The sequence below is a fragment of the Nyctibius grandis genome, chromosome 9 (assembly GCF_013368605.1).
Source record: "Nyctibius grandis isolate bNycGra1 chromosome 9, bNycGra1.pri, whole genome shotgun sequence".
NCBI classification, from domain to species: domain Eukaryota; kingdom Metazoa; phylum Chordata; class Aves; order Nyctibiiformes; family Nyctibiidae; genus Nyctibius; species Nyctibius grandis.
In genome coordinates, this window is record NC_090666.1 from 32,974,991 (window position 1) to 32,993,877 (window position 18,887).

General features: G+C 46.2%; 1 protein-coding gene across 2 annotated transcripts in view; it reads right to left on the reverse strand.

Annotated features, from left to right (window-relative positions):
* Nucleotides 1–3,507: 3,507 nt before the first annotated feature.
* The window catches only part of HEG1 (heart development protein with EGF like domains 1), a 58,037-nt gene continuing 42,657 nt past the window's right edge, over nt 3,508–18,887 (reverse strand). For both annotated transcript variants that reach the window (XM_068407385.1, XM_068407384.1), the window contains exons 19-23: nt 14,552–14,594; nt 14,403–14,440; nt 13,381–13,468; nt 11,728–11,902; nt 3,508–10,120 (exon numbers count right to left, since the gene is read on the reverse strand). In XM_068407385.1, the coding sequence (XP_068263486.1) occupies nt 9,971–10,120; nt 11,728–11,902; nt 13,381–13,468; nt 14,403–14,440; nt 14,552–14,594 (494 nt within the window). In that variant the 3' untranslated portion in view covers nt 3,508–9,970. The remainder of the gene's footprint in view (nt 10,121–11,727; nt 11,903–13,380; nt 13,469–14,402; nt 14,441–14,551; nt 14,595–18,887) is intronic.

An 18,887-nucleotide genomic window follows, 5' to 3' on the forward strand; every position in this document is an offset into this window, starting at 1 on the left:
CCCCGCACCTACCCCCAGGCCCCACAGTGACCCACTGGCAGCACCGGCCCTGTCCCATGGAAGCCTGGGACTGGCCCGCAGCTCCTGAGGGGGCCCCGGGGCAGACACCCTGCATGGTCGGCAGGGTGGTTATGTGGGGTGGAAGAAATGCCAAGCTGCGAGGGGAGGCCGGTAGTGGGGTCTCAAGGTGCCCCCCTTGCCAGGGGGTCAGTGCCAGGCCCAGGGCCTGGTCATGGGGGCTGCCCCCGGCCTTCCCCAGGGCGGTGGGCCTGCCCAGGGTGGGGGATCAGGCCAGGTTAGGGGCTCCCTCAGGAGCCGGCGCTGGGGGACACGGCCCTGGGCTTGAGGCAGCCCATGCTTGCTGTCGAGCTGCGGGGCCGAGGGCGGTGGGGGACCAGTAGCAGCTAGGGGCCATCCCATTGCCCCCAGCCAGGGAGCAGGGCTGGCCTGCGAGGGTGGCCATGGTCAGAGGCAGCCCTGGGGGCCAGGGGCATGCTTGGGGCCCCCACAACCCTCCTATCACTCCGGCCGCCCCTCTGGGCCATGCTGGATCCAGCTCCTGCCGCTGCTGCTGCTTGCTCCCATGCCAGTCACCCAGCCTGGCCCCTTCGGTTCCTCCAGACCCCTCCTTAAACCCCCCTTTTCCCGGGGAGCTGACAGAGAACGGGAAGGAAATGCCTGGGAAGCGTTTGTCTCTGCCCCAGGCCACCACCACCCTCCCAGTTTCGCCTCACACAGGGCAGGGGCACCCAAAAACTAAACCCGAAGTCATGCTCAAATAAAGCATTTCAGTCCTGAGCAGACTGTGCTGTGAGCCTCTGGGGACACCCAGTGCCCCCGGACACCAGCCATGTGGGGAGCCACAGCATGTGCTTCAGCTGGAAACCGGTGTGCAGGGGGGGACAAACCTGGCTGTGGAGGGTGTTTGACAGAGCTGCATGCCACCGGTCCTCTGGCAATGTCCATCTCCCATATCTAGACTCTTCAGTCATCACAATACGTTCAGATTTTCCAATGCTGCCTCAAGGTGTAATTAGACTGATCCAGGTCTTAAAATCTCCCTGTTGGCTGTGAAGCAAGCGTGTAGGACCAAGAAAACTTCCCAGAGCACTATTGAAAATGAGAGTCAGGTCTTCAGCAGGTGTAAATAGTGCAGCTTTGCTGGCTACACTGGTTATCTACTGGTTGAGTGTGTAGTCCTGCACATTAAAACTGTTCTCTACAGTGAATGCAGGTCAGGAGCTGGCATATTACCTGTATTTTTAGAGTTCACTTCCATTCTTACCTGGTTGTTCCTGTTTATCACAATCGCAGTTTGGGAAGTGTGAATCATTTGCAATGCAGAAGCACCAGTTCCTCCTGGTGAACAGACATACGCCTTCACGTACCAATCTTTTTGTCTCTGCTTGCCCTTCCCCATCCATTTTGTGACATGCTGGTGGTCACAACAGGCTCTCCCTGGGAAAAAGGGGGGTGACAGGCTGCACGTACCCCATTGCTTGTCAATTTGTGGGGGAATTAGTAATAGAGGTTTGATGGCTTAGGAGAACGGACACAGAGAATTACCAAAACAGGAGAACTTATGTCAGTGAAACATCAGCAGCTCTAATGCATTTATTAATGAAGTTATTAAGCACACATTTGGACAATAAGTAGTTGACTGTTTCAGTCCAGACAGACTCGCACAGCCACAGCAGTTGTGATGTCCTATAAGGAACTACAGAGAAAACTTTCTTTGCAGAAATAACTAAATCACTTTCCAGAAGCAGTAAAACCACACTGTTGCGCGTCAAACCTCAGATATGGCAATCAAGACCACTGACGAATTATTATTATGGAATAAAAAGTGTGCTATATTTAGTAACGACATGGTAGCTGTTCTTTTGTCTTGATCTTTGTTTATGGCAGGAAAAAGAAGTATCAAAGGTAAAAGGCCTTGTTTATCTAGAAGGTGCATAGTCCTGTGCAGCCTCATTATTTAACTGTAAGTTGCATGCAATCAAGGAGCAATCATGCTGCCAGAAGACATATGTTAAAGTAAGAGCAAGTGTCTTTTACAGCTCTTCACATGCATCAGCTGGATACTTTCTTCCTGTGTATTTTTTCAATCCTATTCTTTACTAGGTTCTTGTATATTTTGTTAGCTCATGTAAATTTGGTTAATCCACTGTATATTACATACACTAGCAGAAATATATGCTATAATTAGTTACAAGTTAAAAAACCCTCCAGAAAGTCTAAGTCAGAGTGCTATATACATACCAATTCACCCATAATCAGGGGAAGCAGATGCACTTTGACTTCTTTTCACGTGGTTCCCAAGATGGTTGAGGTCACACACTATGGATGCATTTGATGGTCTCAGAGGAACTGATATGCAAATCTGAAGCAGGCAGGACTGTTAAATCATGTGCTTGTCCATAACTGCGAAGGTCTTTTACCTAGTCTCATGGCAATGATGTGACCAGTCCTTTTGCACTGCCAATTTCCTTAAAAGATAGCAACGTCACACAGAAAATAGAACAACTTGCAATAGTATTGGTAACAAAACTGAGGCACTATTAACAGTTCTTCTCTTGCAAATGAACAGAACCTCAGGATTTAATCGGGTTACTCTCTATTTTCCCACTGGAGCCTTATTAGACAAGGAGCAGGCACATAACACAATTCTGCACTGTATCACAGTAGAAAGTAGACTAAAGTTTTGGGATGTAGCAAGAAGTATGTTCTAGACTCACCATTTCTCTGCCAGTGGCACTCACTTCATCTAGGGCAGCTGTCCAGTGTGAGGTCTTGTGACACTACTGTCAGGGTGAGAGATATGTTACCATGAAGTGAGCTACTCTCTGTGGACACTTGTCTCTTTTCATGGCTACTGGATGAGCCAGGTAGTGGGTTCAAACTGGCCACTTAATTTTTGGTAGAGCAGATGAATCCCAACTTAGTCCCATCCGATTGCTGTCGCAGTTGAGCGTTGTACTCCTCTGGAGCAATGTAGGAAAAGATTGTCCCAGATGAACGCACCTGCCATTACTCCAGATGCTCTTCCACATCACGCCTCTCCCCAGCAGCCTGGGCTGGACATTGTGTTCATCTGTATTCAAGGTACTCTCCTTCTTCCCCTGAGAGACACTCGGCTGTATATTCTTCACTGTCCTCAGTAGCACTTACTGAGGTGGGACTGATCTCACTGTGATCAGGTCCAGCCCCTTGCCCTTGCAAACAGCCCTGCTGCACCAACCTCTCCTGAGGTTTCCCTCCCCTCCAACATGCACTCACACTCGCAAACACACAACTTCACCAGTTCTCCTGCAATTCCAGCAGGATGAAAAATTAAATTGAGGAAAAAAATTAAATTAAACTGAGTTACTTAATGCTACTGAAATAAATGTATCAGAACACAACTTGTGTCTCCGCTGAGCAGTTCGTTTAGCACGACTAACAGAACATACCCATTTCCTCTTTGCTTTTCATTTTGATTATACAATCACCAAGCACCACCAGAAAAACAAAAGAACTATAGAATTTATTTTTTTCTAGATTAGATCTCTTATTATAATTAAAACCATCTAAAAGTTGCATAGGTATCTCTTTACAGGGAAAGCTAAACACAATAAAAAAGCTGAGACATAGTAATATTCATAGTTTTATTGTATCCTTTTATAATACTGACTAGAACGCCAGATTTAATAATATTGGATGCAGGTATAAAAATAATCCAATCCTTAAAAATTATATTTCACTACTACAGTACTGTATAATTAGTGGAGGCTGAAAATATGATACAACTTTAAATAATACTGGTTTGGAAAATGTCCTCAGAACCCCAGCGACTTGGAAGCAAACATTCAGAGATACAGAGAAGGAAACAGGGCAATGTCAAGCACATAAAACAGGTTTACACTCAGGTTGATAGAAGAAGTACAAACAACTGCTGAAAATTTACTTTTGAAATAGAGCTCACAAAAGGTGAGCTTTACTACTGCAATTCTGAAAGCTGCTCAAATAAATCATTATGATTTTACACAACAAGTTTGACCTTTTGTTAGGAGAAAGTCCTGTAAAATTTAACAGGGCTTAAAACAAACGACTGAGTTTAACAGAATTTCCTTTTTAAAAAGGAAACTACTAAGTATTTATTCTATTGTGTTTTTTTTTTTTCCTTTAAAGTAAACTCATCCTAGCAGATTTTATTGGAGACCTTTTATGTCAGGTGAATTCTATGGCACTGTTCAAGAGAAGTGACCAGTTTTTACTATACTCCATAGGATTTCCATATAGGATTTTGCAGATCAGGGGGCTGCCTGCTGCAGTCATTAACCCAGGCAAGACTCCCATCCCTTCTAGCATTTTACCAGAATAAAGACCAAGGGACTTAGCGTTTACACACTACTTCTGAGGAACATCAGGCACCCTTCTCCAAGTCTTCCCTCAACAGGGATATTACACTCACGCAACATGAACTAGACACAGAAGAGGTGTCATCCTACATATGACCTTACAGCACAGAAGCCACACTCACTTTAGGTGTTTATTTCTGCATAACAAGTAAGCATATCCCTTTCTTCTTTTTTTTTTTGTTATTTCTCACCCCTTCATGGATTTCTGTCCTGATTTTCAATTTCAGCAGTTCAAGGGAATGAAGAATTAAATACACATTGCAAAGCTCCTGAAATCTTACAAGCACACGGCACATACCCCTTTTGAAACTGGGGAGATCTTGCTTCATTTCTCAAGGGACAAGTAAGAGTGAACTGAAAAGCAGTTCTTATCTGTGACTGCAGGAAGCACCTCTACATCCCTACAAGATCTTACACAATAGGAAACAGGTTGGCTGATCAGTAAAACAACTCTACAAAATTCACGTTCATTCTCTTCTCAGGAAGGTGTTTCAGATCTTGAACCTGTTTTGTTCAATCTCACATAATACAGGTCCTGCTACAGTAATAAGTAGAGTTTTAAAAAATAAATACAACATGGAAAGGCAGCAACCGTATCACAGACACAGGCAGAACACAGAGCCATTGGAAAGCGTGTACTACACACAGGGGACCTTGGTGGTGGAATAATTCAGGCCTAAAAACAACTTCATTACAGACCATGGGAGAGTTACCCCGGTCATTATAATGGATGCTGGATTAGGTCCTTTGTGTGTAAGGAGGAAAAAACATTAGTCAGCATAGGAAGAGCATTTAAGTAAAATGCATCCATTCCTGTTAACTTAAGGAAGAAAACTAAAGATTAAACATCACTATGAGGGAATGAGAAGCCCAGCTGGATTCAGAACGGATATGGAGACAAGTCCTGGGGAAGCACTTGGTGTGCCTGCAGCAATGTCCAAACCCTCTCTGCCGCTCACTCAGGTCCTGGCAAACCACCTTCACAAGCACTGGCAGAAGCAATTTCACAATGACAAACACCTCTCTCTAACTGCAACTCATTGCTATTTCTTACAGCCTTTTACTACCACACAGCGTGGAGTAAATACTTTGTAAAAGGCTCATCACGAGTCGTGACTCAGCACATTACCGTGACAGTGGGACGTATGGGAAGTGCCGTAACAGCAATGAGATTCATCGCTGCTGTGTTACCTAATGCTCTAAATGTGGAGGGCAAAGGGCATCAAAATGCCCCTGCTCTGTTCCCTGGGGCTGCCTCTCCTAGGCCGGCTGCTGAGGGTATTTCTGTGGGTGAGGGGCTTTTGTCAGTGCAATTGGCAGAGCACGATAGCAGCAATTGTGTGCCTCCCACATCTTTTCCTGTCAAGCAACAGAATCAGCATATTTTCCACAGTTCATCAAAAATACACCCACGTAACGGCCCACGGGCCCTTGCTAACTGCTCCCCTAGCTTTCCACGCCAGCCAGGAGCAAGAGCAGATGTCTGTGCAGTGTTGGTGTAGTTTTTCTTCCCTTCCCCACATCTGTCTGAACCACTTGCATCCTCCTTACAAGAAACATGCCACTTCTATCTTATCCTCTTGGACAGCAGAGAGCAATTCCCCTTGGCAAAAACATCTAGTATACTCAAAATTTGCAATTTGGGGTAGCTAAAAGTAATCTAAACAGTCTGAGAAATAAGCTGCATTTATTTAGACATCCTACGGGGTGTTAGGCACTGAACAGAGAGGCATCCGCATTTGAAAGTGAGCTTGAGGGCGTGTGAAGACCCCTCTCACATCTGACAGGATTGACCAACCCCACTCTGCTTCCAGAGAGTGCTTAGTGTACGGCAGAGATGGAAACAGAGAGGATCCCGGTGGCAGCTTTAACAGAGGCAAGCTGCACAGAAACAGGTCACATCCCTGCCGCGGCCAGGCAAGCCCAGTGCTGCTGGGATGTGGTAGTAAATAATTACAGTAAAATAACTGTCATAAATTGTGATGAAACACACTGCACTGCACCCACCCCTTCTGCCCCAGTGGAGCTGGGAGCTGGTGGGGCTTGGGTGAAGACAGAAAAATTGCAGCACTGGGAGCAGGTGGGCTGGTGGAGACCCGGGGGGTTGAATCACTCCGGGTTGCGTCCCCCAGCTCCACAAAGACTTCCTGGATCACCACGTGGGAAAGCACCTGCACTCACCCCGGTGCTGACACCTGCCTAAATCCTCTCCTGCCTGGTGAGTGGGGCCTCCCAGGACACCCAGAGAAGGTGCTGCAGGTCAGGAGAGACCCTTTTCCTCCTGTGGACTATGCATTGGCTCCATGACTTGTTTCTTACCAAAGCTAAAAGGAAGGTCGGGCTGCAATGGATACATTCTCATAAGAAATTTCCCAATGTTTACCCACTCTGGAAAAGAGAAAATTTCAGTGCAATAAAGTTATCTCTTTTGGAAAAAGCCAAGTTTTGCAGTCCTCACTCAGAAAATCCTGCTGGGTTTACTGAGACCCTTTCACTCCAGATACAGCATTAAGAAGATTTTAAAGATAGTTAAGAAATGAAAATTAAATACTTGCAAACTTTTGTGTGATCTCAATTAGGAATAGTCCTGTCTCATTTCCACTCAAATCCCTCGCAATTTGCTGCGAGACACAGACCAGGAGGTTTGTTCATATAGTCCATGTTACTCTTTATACAGAAGGATTGATCTCCAATTGTGAGTTGGTATTTCCTACCTTGTCCTTTGTGCTTGGAACACACAGGAACATTTCCCAGTCTTTGAACTAACCAAGCAATTAAACGTATTTGCCCATAAGCATGTGCCTGAATTCTTCCCTATCTGATGAAATGCTGGCACGTGGTTAAATCCTACCATCATTGCTGGGACACTCTTCCTTTTTGCTAAGCTGCTTTAGCAAATAGGGACAGAGCCCAGTGCTCGTCTATACGCTTTGGATTTAGACTTAGCACGAATCCCAGCTTTCCCCTTCCTTTTGTAACACAGGCAAAACCCTCCCCCATACCATAGGAAATGCAGACCTTTCTGTCCTGGGCACTCTCAAAAACAAAGGCAACTCACCCACACAGAAACGCCCGTGCCAATGTCCTCTCTGAAGGATCCCACAGCACAGCAGAGTCAAGCCCTTAGTTCACATCATCTAATGGATCCTGTGTAATTAAGATATTGGCTGCTAATGAAAGGGAAAAGATCATTTTGGACTGGAAACACTGATCAACGTGGCAGGGAAGCGCTAGTTCTTGTGCTTTACCTGTTAAACTATTTTGGATACTGTAACTAGAGTTTCCTTCCCATGAGCATCCCTTCGTTTCTTCCCTACAGTTGAGATAAGCTGTGTACTACCACCTGTGAGGCTGGTAATGGATCAGACAGGCATGAAGTTACATGCGTCGTCACCATAAGATCATGTAAGTGCAAAGGATACTGCCGTAGGCATCCCTAAAGATCTGTTTTTCTGCAAGCCCACCCTGCTCTTTCTACATAGTAGATAAGGAGTGAGGCATAAAAAGACACTGCATTTGTGTGCTATGGCTGGTGCACCGAACTATGTCTTCTCAAGCACATTTGTGGTGCCTTTCCTGCCTTGCAGTTTTGAGAAAACAGAAGCAAATGTGAGCAGGGACCAGAAACCTCCTAGCTCACGCAGCTGATGACTGCCCTGTGCTAGCTCCCCTTCCTCTGGGTAGCTGTTGCTCACTTTTGATAGGGAACACAACAGCCTTCGGAGTGCTGGGAAAGGACCTAGGAACTCTCACCACCTGTAGGACGCAAGTACCTGCTCCCTGACGGAGGGCTCCTCATCACCCCAGGTTTGTCTCCAGTGAGCAGCGACACAACACATCAGCATCTGAACTGCTGTTCTTACTTGGGGTTGGGTGCTTTGGGGGACACATCCCATGGTCCTTAGTGCTTCAGTGAGCTGAGCTACCTTATGAACTTACTTGTAGGCACTGTATGTTTTCAAGCATGGCAGAGGAGAAGGGAGTATCAGAAGGTATGTGCCCTTCAGTAAAACTAGCTTATGTACAGACTACAGAGATGGTGGGTTAATGGCTAAGGAATAGTGCTATTTGTTATCCTCATACAAGCAGCCACCTTGAATTAAAAGCAGTCACATTCGGGGGAAGGATCTGTATCTGGACTCCGTACCTGGACAGGTTTGGATGACTCAGGTTAACACTGCAGTAAAGATAAGCGATAAATATACGTCATTAATACGATCTCTTTCAACATCCAGCTCAGGTTAGAATGCAGTCCACGAGCTTTCAATCTGATCTTTGGTGAGAAATATAATAACTTATATTCTTCAGCTTTTGCCAAGGTGATTAATAGGAATTAACACACCTAGGTGAGGAAACCTTCCTGGTCTGAATCACCTGAAACTAGGATGGAAGAAAGGAAAACACTTCAACATACCTGATCTTTGTTCCGCCAGGATGGAAAGCATGTTTTTCTCTCCCTAAAATGCAACTGACTGCAGTGAGCCTTATTTTCCAAGGTACTGAAAAAGCCTCCACAGCTCCTACATGAGTCAAGGTGGGCTGTGGAGGCTTGAAAACTATGTCCCACCTGCAGTGCCCAGAATTCAGGTTCCACTGCCCAGCCAGGGCTATAGCATTATTGCTCCTTCACAGATTTCTCGTAAGGAGCATGCTGAATTCCCAGCTCAGCTTTTTCTTTCCTGTGAGCAATTATTTAACATTATATTGCTGTTTCTGCAGGCATTTAAATCCCTGCAGTGAAACAGCCCATAAGATCCTATACAGAAGCACTATGATGATGTGTAGTGGCATCACTTCTGAACAACGTTGGTTGACAAAACAACATACTCTGACTCTTCCCTATATACAGGAAGCTTTCAAAGAGGCACATAGGGTCAACTGTGTCTTTTTTCAGTTAAATTGCAGTGGTATGTCTAACTTTCACACACTCCTTGGAGACAATCAACCCATGATTTCAGCCAACATTGCCAGGCACCAGGCTTCAGCAAGGACCCAGCCATCTGGAGAACTTCTACCAGTAAGAAGGAAAGGGCCAGAGGACAAGCCAGCTTCCCTGTCATGTACGAAGCAGAAAGCAATGCAGCAATGTAAAAGGGAGTGGACAAACTTGCCCTACCGAAAGCAGTTGCACAGTGAATCTTTGCATGAAGGTTGGCTAAGAAGACAAGCACAGTCAACAGTGAACAAGATCTGTAAACAAAACACTCCCTAGTGGTATTCAATGCAGAGTGCTGGGCACAGTTCATCTGCCTGTACTGATCCATGCTTGCCATGTAGCGTAAAGGGTGAAGAAGCAGCACAGAACAAATCCGGAGTACATGTGTTAACTTCCATCTGGGTCTTTTAGTGATGTGCACCTTGAGCCATTCCCTCCTTCTCCTCCTTCTCTCTGCTGCTCAGCAAGTGTAACCACTTCTCAGGGCAGCAACACTCGGCACGGAGTTCAAAGTCCTTCCTGTTAAATGGGAAGAGTAAGATTGATGTGGGCTGAACTGCCCAGGTGACAGATTGTACCTGGGGATCAAGGGCCACAAAACTGTGTCAATCTTCCACTCCCTCTCCACTCCCTGCTAAAAATAGTCTCTTCTTCTGGTTTCGTCACTAATGAAGGATGGATTGTACTGTCCAGGGTAGATGCATGAATGTCGAGATCCAGGCAAACCAGTGTAGGGAGGATAAAGTCCGTTTCTTTCCAGTTCAGGATTTCTCAGTCCAGTTGGCTGTATTAGCAAAAAAATTAAATAAAAAGGGTCTTATTCTCACACTCAAATCCTCCTTCAGGCACAGCCTTACCACCTTTCCCAGCAGTTATTTCAGTAGCTAGAAGAAATAACGTGATCGCTAATGATCTCTAGAACCTAGAATGATTTTTACTGTGGCAGTTATGCATTGCCTGAAGGGATGGATTATTCTGATGCAATCTAGTTTCGACATCTTGCCAATTAGCAGACTTGAAGTTTACTTGACTCCACCAAGTGCAGTCTAAGTGCAGTTAATTTTTAATCCAAGAGAATTGCGCTGATGAGCTCAGGCATTGAAACAACTCTCACAAAAAGGATATTGTCCCAGAGCCATCCTTAAAGGAAACACTTCTAGAAAATCAAAGTTAGTCTCCTGCTTTGGGTATTACCTGAGAGCACTTCTCTCCCCATTAACCACAGGTACCTACTCTCCCAACACAGGCACTTGAATTATATGTCAAATACAAAGTGATCTGACCTTCCTTTCTCTTCCCTTCTCTCCTGGGGACACTTGGTTGAGGAATTTTGACATCTAAGACCAAGACTATACAATCCTTCCACCCAGTAAATAACATCAAGCCACCTGGTTTGATCTGTTACAGAGCAGATCCATGCAAAGCCCTCATCACCTACTCCTTGATAAAAAGCTCCCTCCCCTTTCTAGTCGCCAGCATAATAAAAGTCTTAAAAAACATTCAGGAAATGCATTTTCATTTCCAAATCTCTCATTCTTACTGGAAGCAGGAGGGAGGATTATTTCCCTTCATGCTGTGCAACCCAGTAAACTTGCTTACCGGAAAACTTAAAATGCAAGCCAGAAAAAAAGTATTGCTCTCTGCTCAACAAAGCAGAAGTCCAGAACATGCGATTTGGGTGAAATCCTGCAATGTTCACTCATATAAGTAACCCCCACACACGGTAAGTACATCCAGTATGTTGCTGTAGATCAGTGACAGGTGATACACCAGCATCACACCTCTGGATACAGACATTACCAGATGGTACCAACCATGACAGCAGGTCTTGTGCTTGTGTCTCTCTGTCCTACACAGCCTATTACTCCTCCAGTGCTTCTTCCCTGACACTTGTTCCCTCAGAGCTGAAGGGATGCTTCTTATGCACCCTTTCTGCTGCAGAAAGGGGCCTGTACCCTGGAGAGGGGTGGAAGAAAAGAGGGGTCCTCAGTGACCAGCATCTTCCCATCTTGGGGGGAAGTCCCCCAGGCAGAAGTCTCAACCTTCCAGCATCATCAGTGAGGGTGGAAGGGAGAAAACTACTCACACAAATCCCTAGCAGTCTGTCCAGAACCTCTAACTGTCCTTCTCTACTCTAGGATTGGGCTTTTTGGGCATCTACCAAAACGTTCCTAAACATTTCCCTAGGACTCTTCCTAATAACTTCTCTTTGTGATATTCACCACGTGTAATGGCTAGAGTCCACAGGACTCGCAATGCCTTGCTGTCTATGGAAGTCATTTGCTTTGCTCTTTTATTTTGCAGGAAAGGGATTTGTACTTCCAAAAATAAAGCAATGTGTCTTTCCTGTATCAGGCACAAAGGGTTAGTAGTTAAGCTATGGATAGATACCGAATAATACACATCTGTCATCTGCAACAGGTTCTTGGTGCTTCCATTCTCCTGCATCTCGATGGTCTCTCTGCCCCACTCCTGTCCCCGGGGGTTCTTCGGATATTCAGCATATGGTGACATCTGGAAATCCCCACTCTTGAAAATAAGTTTACTTATGTCATTTTTATTCTTCCTGTTTATAAAAGAATGAAGGAAAGTGAAAACATACAACTTAACTTATCCTGCTATCTTGTATGCACTTCTGACATGATCTCAGGAGATTTACTTCATGTTATGCACCTTGACTGGATGCAAAGATTGCCCCAGAAGGACTATAGTCCAATCTTCTGCTCTGAAGCAAAATCAGATACGAGGTCAGATCATGCTACTCAGGATATTATCTGGTGGGATTTCAAATCCCCAAGGATGGAGATGGCATAACTTCTCTGAGCAACCTGTTCCACTGCCTTACTGTCCTCTTGGTGAAAGAGTTCTTCCCTACATTCAGTTTGAACCTCTCCTCTTCCAACTTATGCCCATTGTCTCTTAAAAATGCACGTGTTCACCTGAGTCAATGAAAAAGTCACGGATATCTAGGAAGAAAGAAAAACGTATGGGAGCCCCCATGATATTCAAGTCTCCAGGTGCTTAACTACAGCATTTCTAGGCACTATGTTAATTGCTAAGAAGGAAGACCTGCAGGGGGCCGGTTTGAATGACACCAAATGCCCCTACATGACTACCATGTTGTATGAGTGGACTTTGGCAACACTTCCAGTTCAAAGCAGAGTACCCTCCAGGAAGTCACATAATCTGCCAAAGGCCAGGACTCATGAGAAGAACAGTCCATCCCTGCAGAGATCTGCACTCTGGGGCCTGGGGTGTACTGGCCGTCACACCTCCTGGCTGGGGCCTATTGGCATCCCCCTGGCTCAAAACATGGGGGAACAAGCACAAACCACTGTGCCAACCAAACCACTGTCATGTCTATGTTACTGATAAATTCAGCTGCTGACTTTAACCAGAGTGCCTCAAAATCCTAGATTTGGGGGCTGGAATGGTGGGGAGAGGGTGTTACTGCAAGGCAGCCCTTTTCATGATATGTAAATCATGAAGCAGAGCTTCCTTGGCAAGCACATCCTGCCTCTAGTCCGAAGCTACCTGCTGGTACGGGAACTACGTGTGTACGTGTATGTGTGAGTCTGAGAGGGAGAGACACACAGAGTGAGAGCACTTGCAGGATTTGTCCATAAAGGAAAATGAAAATAGCCTGAAATACACTCAAACACCACTTAAGCAGTGGTCAGTAACCCCTCCTGTTGCCTAAACTTCTCCTTTCTACTTAGCTTGCTGTTTGGAGGCTGCTCCCTGGCTGCCTTACAGCCCTGAGTGGGAAGAACTCCTTTGCCTCACCATCCTTAGAGGACATGATTGCCAGGCACACCCTTAAGAGACACCCAGTTCAATTTTTTAGCCTGGTTGCTGGGAAAAAAAAGATATGCCCCAAATGAAAGCACAATGTAATACTTCAGTATCTCAGATTAACCCACTTGCTTAGCTCTCCTGTTTTCACCTTTGTTTTGGTCCTTCAGGGTTCACGTGTGGAGCACTAAGTGTGGTGTAACCCACTGAGAGGATGCCACGCGAGCTGGGGCTGGTGGCAGTACCTACCGGCAGCAGGTGACAATCAGTGCTATGCCCATGATAAGCAGAAGTCCCCCTCCTGCAGCCGCGATCACCACGGTGATGAGCTGATAAGCTACAGAAGGGAAAGACAGAGATTTACTTAGAAACAGCGATGTGGTTGTAAATACTAATGTAGACATATCCACAGTCCTCATGCAAAGGGATTAACTGTTTACTTCCCATCTTCCCTCCCTCTGTAAGCAATCCTGCCTTAAATTTTCAAGTGAAATGGACACAGTTGGTGATCTCCTGCTGAAGGAAGAACAAGCTCTTGTATCCCTAGGGGACGGATTCCCTTCACTGATAGATCAGAATAATTCAAACAATATTTCATGGATTCGACTCTGAATATCTCGCTTCCAGAGTGCCCACTATATGTGCTATCATGACAGAGTATCCAGAGAAAGGAGATCACAGAATCACAGAATCAATCAGGTTGGAAGAGACCTCTGGGATCATCGAGTCCAACCATTGCCCTGACACCACCATGGCAACTAGACCATGGCACTAAGTGCCATGTCCAGGCTTTTCTTAAACACATCCAGAGATGGTGACTCCACCACCTCCCTGGGCAGCCCATTCCAATGGCTAATGACCCTTTCTGAGAGGAACTACTTCCTAATGTCCAACCTGAACCTCCCCTGGCAAAGCTTGAGACTATGTCCTCTTGTCCTATTGCTAGTTGCCTGGGAGAAGGGGCCGACTCCCACTCCACTACAACCTCCCTTCAGGTAGTTGTAGACTGCAATAAGGTCACCTCTGAGCCTCCTCTTCTCCAGGCTAAACAACCCCAGCTCCCTCAGCCGTTCCTCATAGGTCAGATAATATTAAGTCAACTTTGCCAAAGAAGGTCAACAAAATAATTTTCAGCAGAAATGATGAAACAAAAACCTCTGACAAGTAGCGTGACCCTACTGCATTTTAGACATAGTCATTTGCAATTACTTGTTTCAAATTTCCCATTTCTGACGCTGTGGAAATTAAAAGAAACAAAACTCGGCACTTACGGTTTCCACAGTTGAATCCACCTAAGCCAAATGGGCAGCTGGGAACAGAAAATAACAGGGAGTTTCAGCGGCTTAGTTGTGCCAACAGGTCACCACAGCAATATTAAGAAGGATGATGGGGTAGGAGAAGGGCAGAACAGTCACCATACCTCACACAGGTCTCATTTTCCAGCTTATATCCATCTTCACAGGCTGAAAACAGAAGAGAGAAGGGCCATGAGCACTGCACAGCGGTGCAGGGGAGGCATTTCCCATCGCTGCTTCCCACGGCAGCCTCACCCCAAACAACCTTGGGGACCGACAAGCCGGTCTGCGCTGCTGGCACAGCAGGAACGCGATGCAGTCTAATGTGATGCAATATCTCCTCTGGTTCAGGCAAAACACCCTGCACTTAAATTCACCTCCCACTGGCTTTGATGGGACCATTTCAGGGCTTCCCAGCAGAGCTAGCCCGGAGCCTGGCACAGGGTGGGCAGCTGGTAACGTAATTCCCAGCAGAACCTCTTCTTGCCCGAATGGAAACTCACTGCACACTTGTATCCCTTCCCACAAAACATCAGTGTAAAAAATCCGCAAGTGTCTCCAGATTTTGTTTTGAAACCTCATTTGAACAGTGCTACTTTAACATTGATGCACATTATTCATTACTTTTAAATGTTAGTACTGCAACAAAACGCCATGCTAACAGTCATGGTTAACCCCAAGTCATATGTTATGTTTTGCCTCATGAAAAATGTCCCTTTTTTTTTTTCTTTATTTCAAATTTGGAGCTAAATCAAATTTTTACATATCATATTTTACTATAGCATAGAAATTAAATTTTTTACTGGGTTTAAAGCACCCAGAAAACTTCTATGTACAAAAAGTTGGTAAAAAACCTGAACACATCACTTCAAAATGACTGCTGTGCTTCAGGGACAGCTATCTCATCACCTGAATTATCTGAGAAAATTATACTACCCTTCTGATGAACAGCAGAGGTGATGATACATTGGACACACAATTACCAGCTGCAAATTACTGATAAGATCACCGCTTTTCTCAGCGATAGTCACACCAGAGCTCCTGCAGACCCACTGCCTTTTGCAGAGGCAGTGAAGGTGGTCGCCTGAGACAGCTCAGACAGAGACCTGGGGAGGAGTAACACGGACGGAGTCACTTTGGGCAGAGGGACAAGCCAGGGCCAGCACGTGCAGCAACCCTCAGGAGTCTGCAAGACATCACCCAGAGGTCTGGGAAATCCCTGCAACACACTCCACAGGGAATAAAACTAGATTGTTAACAGAAATAAAACATGCCCATGGATTTTTTTTTTACCCTCAAACATTATACGCTTAAAAATGGTGAGGCAGCAGCTCTGAAGCCCTCCTCCCTCCACCTTGCTCTCTAACCATAGGGATAACCTGCAGCCAAAAGCTCGGGTGCTCTCTAACCCCAGCAAGCGTGAGGAAATCTGCAGGGAGAGGAGGGGGCTGCCCTGGGGAGGACCCAGCTAAGCCACAGCAAAGCTCTCACCTCCTCTCCTCCTCTGCTGCTCCCAGCACACCAGATGCCTTCTCCTCTCTGGCACTTTGTATTTTCAGAAGCACTTAGCACAGGAGAGGAGGAAGGAAGAAAAGAAGGACAAATGTGCAACGTTGTCCATTAGGATGGGCTGGCAATATCATAGTAAAGCAAGAGAGAGCACTAGTTTTCTGGCTGGATTCAGAAGTTAATGGCTCTTCCAGCACCAATAACAGGTGCTACTGATGCCAGTAGGGAGCAATGTGACTGTGACCTCCCCCTCATAATACAGGTCACAGAACTTCCCTAAATTTAATTCCAGTTTCAAATCAAATAGTTAACTGGAACTACATTTTAGAGAATCATCCAAGATTGATTTTAATATTTTCAGTGACAGACAATCAACCACAACCCTGGATCAGATGCTCATAAAGTTAATTTCCCCAGCCATTAAAAACATTCACCTTCTTTCTGGTCTGGAATTATCCCAGTGTCAAATTCCAGCCTCTGGATGTTTTCTTGCTAGGCTGGGACAGGTTATACGATCACATTTCTCCTCCTCACCATCACATCACTCCTTTGCCTTTAATAATGCCAAGTACACTGAGATCTTTGAGTCTCTCTGGTTATTGCAGTCTCTCTCTGAATGCTCACAGATTCTCTTTGGCCCTTTTGATTTCTGGTTCCCAGAAATAGATGTCATAAGCCCAGGGATAACAAAACTTCCCCTCTTGTGCCTGCCTGTGCCCCCTAAATGCACCCAGGGACCATATTAGCCTTACAAGCCAGAACTGGGGACCTATTCTTTACCTGCCAAGCCCTCTTTGCAGCTCTGCCCAAGTCCCTGCTTTCCAGGAGTCGTGACCCACAGTGTACTTGGCACTCTGCTCTGGGATGCCTGGCCTTGCTTGTGGTCATACTGAAATGTTGTTTGCCTATATCCCATGTACTAAGCGTCTCGTGTCACCAAGCATGCCGCTTTCCCCTGCAGAGCGTGGATGCAGACGGGTGATGCACTCAACATTGTGAATATCGCAGCTCTAGGCACAGACTTGCTGTAGCAACTGGCACCAGTGATGACGGGGGGCTGATGTCCATGATAGCTGGTCTTGCATCCCTTTCTCTGCCCTATATAGCTTCACTACTCCTCCACCACCTCTTTCACTCCATTTGTTCCCCCAGAGCTGGGGATAGGGAGAGTGAGGCTCTTTACATAATCCCCCCCCCCGCTGCATCTCTTCGTGATGCTTTTTGCACTGGATTTATTTCTATGTAAGATGGTTTCTTTGAAGTCAAGGAAGAGACCAGAGGTAACTGGACAAGCATTAAGAGCCTCAGTCAACCAACAGCCAAGGCAAGAGCAGTAAATCCCAAAGGATCCTTGCCAGGCTCATTCATAACACCGAGGCACTAGCAAAATGGGACTGGATGGGTTGCTCTGTTCACTTGCTAACAAAAGCAGACCGAAAACATTATAGAGCAAATGTTCTACCAAAGCGCGCCACAAGATCAGGCAATAATGAAATCTGCAGTGAAGGGGAGGGAGGCATCGCCTTGACAGCTCGCTGGAGTTGCCTTCTCCAATGAGCGCAGCAGCCCCATGCGCCCCAGCATCCTTCGAACACGCTCCCAGGAGAGCTCACACTGTCACACTCACTCGGCAACCTTTCAAACATGAGCAGGGAACAGAGGAAAGGCTTAAGTGTCAGGGGCCAAGCAAAGTGATCGAGTTTTGCTTTTCTACTCAGGATTCCTTTGCCTTTGCCTTCCTGAAAGAGACTCAGGGGTCTCTTTGGAAACCTGCTTTGCTGCTCCTTCCTTAGCTCTGGAAACACTCTGTACTATTAAAAACAGCGTGCCATGGAAAAGCTGGCACATTGGGTTTGTCACCCTGTTTCTAAAACAGCCCTGAAGATACCAGGAAGGTTGAAAACCAGCAACAACCCAGAGAAAACCGATCTGCCCACCGAGCGGTACCACAGCCAACATCTCATCTCAAAACTCCTGTGGCTCAGAGACCCGACCCTTCCTTGGTCCAGCGGATGCTTTTTCGAGCATGACCCAGGGGACAGACACTGCAAGGCAGCACAAAACAATCCTGAGGGGTCAGGGCAGCAGATCCCCCATGCCCCGGTGGCTCACCCAGTCGCACCCGCCTTCCCACGGGGAAGACCGGACAGGGCAGCACAATAGCCATTTCCCTCTTTACAAATACTATAATTGGAGCTACAGTGCCACATTTTCATGACCCACAATGAGGGTCAGATGCTCAGGAGACCTTGGTTCCTGTTTAGTCACTAAGGGGGCAGAGATTTTCAAAGAGGCTGGCATATTGTATGCTATATTTACCAGAAAATAGCCCGAAATATCAAATGAGGGCCATAGCTTGGCTTTTGAAAAAGCCTTTAAAAATCCCAACCACATGGCTTACCCAGATGGGAACACAGTGATGCTGAAAATCTGGTATCTTGCTGGAGTGTGACACCATGCAGTCAGTGCTACCCTCACGCCACTGCACTGCAGCCTAAATCCCACATCAATCATGTCCCTCGGACACTCTCAAACTGGTCAATCAGATGTTTCCTACTGACAGCAGAAGCTGAAGGTGGAATTGAGGCCTCACTGTGTGCAGGTAGGGTTTTTTTATATTCTGAACAGCAAACAAGACCCATAAGAAGGGAGTAACCACACGTACAAGATGTTAGATCTCCTACTCCTCTGCAACCATCGCATCTGAGTGCCTCACAGCCTTTTGGGTATTTATCTTCACAACACTGCTTGGCAAGAGACATGGACAAGAAAAAGGGAGTAACTCGCCCTGGGTCCCTGCCATTGATGATGGAGCAAAAACTGGGCAAAAGCCTCCCACGTTTCAGCTCAGCTCCCCACTCACTACATAAGCTCTTCTCTGCCTTTCAAGGGTCAGTGGAGATGGTCAGTATTTCCTAATAGAAATCCTTCCCCCAACATACAAGATGAAGG